The sequence below is a fragment of the Chanodichthys erythropterus genome, chromosome 17 (assembly GCF_024489055.1).
Source record: "Chanodichthys erythropterus isolate Z2021 chromosome 17, ASM2448905v1, whole genome shotgun sequence".
NCBI classification, from domain to species: domain Eukaryota; kingdom Metazoa; phylum Chordata; class Actinopteri; order Cypriniformes; family Xenocyprididae; genus Chanodichthys; species Chanodichthys erythropterus.
The window spans coordinates 28131487-28134853 of NC_090237.1; the positions used below are offsets into that span (position 1 = coordinate 28131487).

Genomic DNA, 3367 nt, shown 5'->3' on the forward strand with positions numbered 1-3367 from the left:
CAAACAACCACAAAAACTCTTTCCCATCAGAAAAATTCCCCAACAATGACAGAGGAAGTATGATGCTTTCCAAAGAAACAGTCATCATAAACACCTTCAGGTGCAGATGCAGATTGTCTCCAGCGATAGCAGATCTCAACATTCCTCAGCTCTCAGGTCATATGAGCTGCTGGGATGGACCTCGATCACTGCCCAGATTTATCAGCTGCTGTAAATGATATAAAAGCAAGAGAGAACACCTACAGATACAACAGTGAGACATCACAAGCTCATCATGATCTTCACCATCACCTGCCTTGCCCTGGTGGCCTCTGCTCTGGGTAAGTGTCTTCTTTAGAAGTTTGCAACAAAAGTGATGGGTGAATATATATATTTACAAAATGCAAAACCTAAATAAAGAGCTTCATTCTTGTGTCATGAACTTCTGTTCTTTATCAACAGGTTGTGGAGTGCCGGCGATTAAGCCACAGACGATTGGCAGCAGGATTGTGAACGGACAGAATGCCATCTCTGGTTCTTGGCCCTGGCAGGTCTCTCTCCAGGTAACTGTGTATTGGTCGGGTTTTATCATGCATTTGCATGATTTGTTCAAAGAGTATATGTCATGTTTTCAATGCTTTTACCTCTGAAACAGCTACCCAACGGATTCCACTTCTGCGGTGGATCCCTGATCAACCAGAACTGGGTTCTCACTGCTGCTCACTGCGCTGTCAGGTAAGAGTCTTCAATCTGACAAACGTCACATACAATAGTTCTTCATAGATGCTGTTGCTCTTGTCTTTTTACAGTTAGTTTTGTCTTTATCTCTCTCTTTTTAGGGTCGGCAATCATCGTGTCATTCTTGGAGAACATGATCGCGGCTCCAATGTTGAACCCATCCAGGTCAAACTTGTTTCCAAGGTAAAAATGTTGAATGATTTCAGAAATGAAAATACAAATTAGAGATCAGCTCATATATTTAAGTGTTCAATAACTGAACGCTTTATAATTGTTGCTTCATTTCTGCTTTTTTACACAACTGAATTGAACTGAATTAACACTGAACTGACTTGAGCTGAATAAAGACACTATTGTCTTTTTAGAGCTGATTTACGGCAGAATTTGAATTTGTCTTATATTAGATGAAGTTTGCATCATTGATTCAGTTATTTATCTGTTTATGACTGATCAGTATTATATGAAGTGCTATAATGGTGACTTCACTTAACTTGACAATAATAAAACAAGAGATCACTGGAAGAGAACAATAAAAACAATACAAATAATATGCATTATGAATGTTCATTATGAATCCATTATTATCATTTTAAATAACTTGTTGTTTTAAAGTTTATCTAAACAAGAAGTTTCTTTAGCTGTTAAATTGAATTAAGTGGGGAAATAGCTATTAGTCAAATTATCTGTAATTCAGATTTTAGTCCATGTCTGTCAGCTTTGAAGTCATCTACATGATAGATTACTCCTAAAACTTGCCCAAATAGATTTATGCATTTAAAATTGAGCATAGGAAAGAAAATATCTGTACCATATTCCCAAATGACCATTCATGCTGAAGGGAAGAAGGAAAAAATGAATAAAAGGGTTAAGATGAAAAGAAGAAATAAAACATGCTGATATATTAGATTACCTTCAGCTTCCACCAGTAACGCTCCATCATTTTCGGTCCTTTCTGAATGCACAGGTCATCACCCATCCGCTCTACAGCAGCACAACATTGAACAATGACATTGCGTTGCTGAAACTTGCTTCTCCAGTTGTCTTCACTCCTCGTATCTCTCCTGTATGTCTGGCTCCATCAACCATCAACATCCTGCCTGGAACCCGCTGCTTCACCACTGGATGGGGCAGAACTGCCACCACAAGTAAGTCACCTGTTAGACGAGGACAAATTTTAAAAATGACTTTTGTATATATATAATTTATATTTAATAATAATAATAATTTATTTTTTTCCCCTTCAAATGAATTTGAACAGCCTTTCTGATGTTTCCTTCTCTTTTTTCAGCGAGTCCTATGATCCTGCAGCAGACAGGTCTGCCCATCATGAGTCCTGCTGTGTGCAGGCAGATCTGGGGTCAGAGCAGAATCACTGATGCCATGATCTGTGCTGGAGCCTCTGGATCCTCATCTTGCCAGGTATATGAAGATGGATCAAGACAAAAACATTCCCATATCAATTTTGCTGCTGTTTCAATCTCAAATGTGTGTTTGTGTCTGTGTGTTTCCCACAGGGAGATTCTGGTGGTCCTCTGGTGTGTGAGAGATCAGGGGTCTGGAGTCTGGTGGGGTCTGTGTCCTGGGGCACCAGCACTTGTAGCACTGCTTACCCAGTAGTATACGCCCGCATCTCCCAACTGCGCTCCTGGATCGACAGGACTATCGCTTCCAACTAGAACACCAGCCTGAGCATTTACCCTTCAAAGGAGGCAAAAGCAGATTTTAATCATTAATCTGTAATGCAGTTGGTCTTTGATGGTATTTTGTTTATGACTTTTGGTCTTGTTCAATCTTCATGTTACGTTACGGTTTTATTCAAATATTGACAAAGTTTCAATAAAATGAAATGAGGAGTGTAATCATTTATCTGAACTTAAAATACAAGTTACCATGATCCACATACAGTACTGCAAACAAAAAGAAATGTTTTCCTTTAATGTCAGTAGTTTTAAAATATATATTGAAATTGCAATTAAAACAAACAAACAAAAAACAGAGTTCCACTTTAACGGGAACAAATGACAGACAACAATGTTGCAATATTTAGTTATCAGATGTTCTCACCTGGACAGAAAATTGATTTGCCAAAGGAAAAATGAAATGCAGATGATGTTCTCTCACCACCAAACATAAAGTCATGAAGATTGATAAAAATTCCTTCTGATCACATGATCATGTTGAAAATCTTATTTGGTATTCACTTGGTAACACTTTACATGAAGGGGTGTGCATAAGACTAACATGACACATAACATAACAATTTGTACCACTGTAGTTGAGGTCAAGAAAAATATTCATGACGCTGTTATAAAATTATTTGACAGAGTATTAACAAACACTGATGTTCCATATTCTTATTCAGACAATCACTAAAATTTAAGTCACAGCACAATTCATGTTCTCTTATGTAATGCTAAATAATTCTGATTGCTGACAGATTTAGCTGTACAGATTGAGACTGAACTGAACAGACTTTTATGACTGTCTGTTATTCTACTGTAAGTGGATGACTTAGTAATACTCTGTTTTTCAGATTTATAAAATTAGATGACAGAGTGTATCGTCATTTATAAACGACAAAGAGAAATTTGCATTTAAAATGCAATAATAATATTCTAAAAAAAAAAAAAAATGTTGACAACTGTTGATG

General features: G+C 37.1%; 1 protein-coding gene across 1 annotated transcript; it reads left to right on the forward strand.

Annotated features, from left to right (window-relative positions):
- The first annotated feature begins 274 nt into the window (after positions 1-274).
- On the forward strand, positions 275-2393 carry LOC137004605 (chymotrypsin-like protease CTRL-1). The gene is made up of 7 exons (XM_067365088.1): positions 275-320; positions 442-542; positions 635-714; positions 819-900; positions 1682-1862; positions 2006-2136; positions 2232-2393. Exons 1-7 carry the CDS (start codon positions 275-277, stop codon positions 2391-2393), a joined length of 783 nt encoding a protein of 260 aa, XP_067221189.1.
- The last annotated feature ends 974 nt before the right edge of the window (positions 2394-3367 follow it).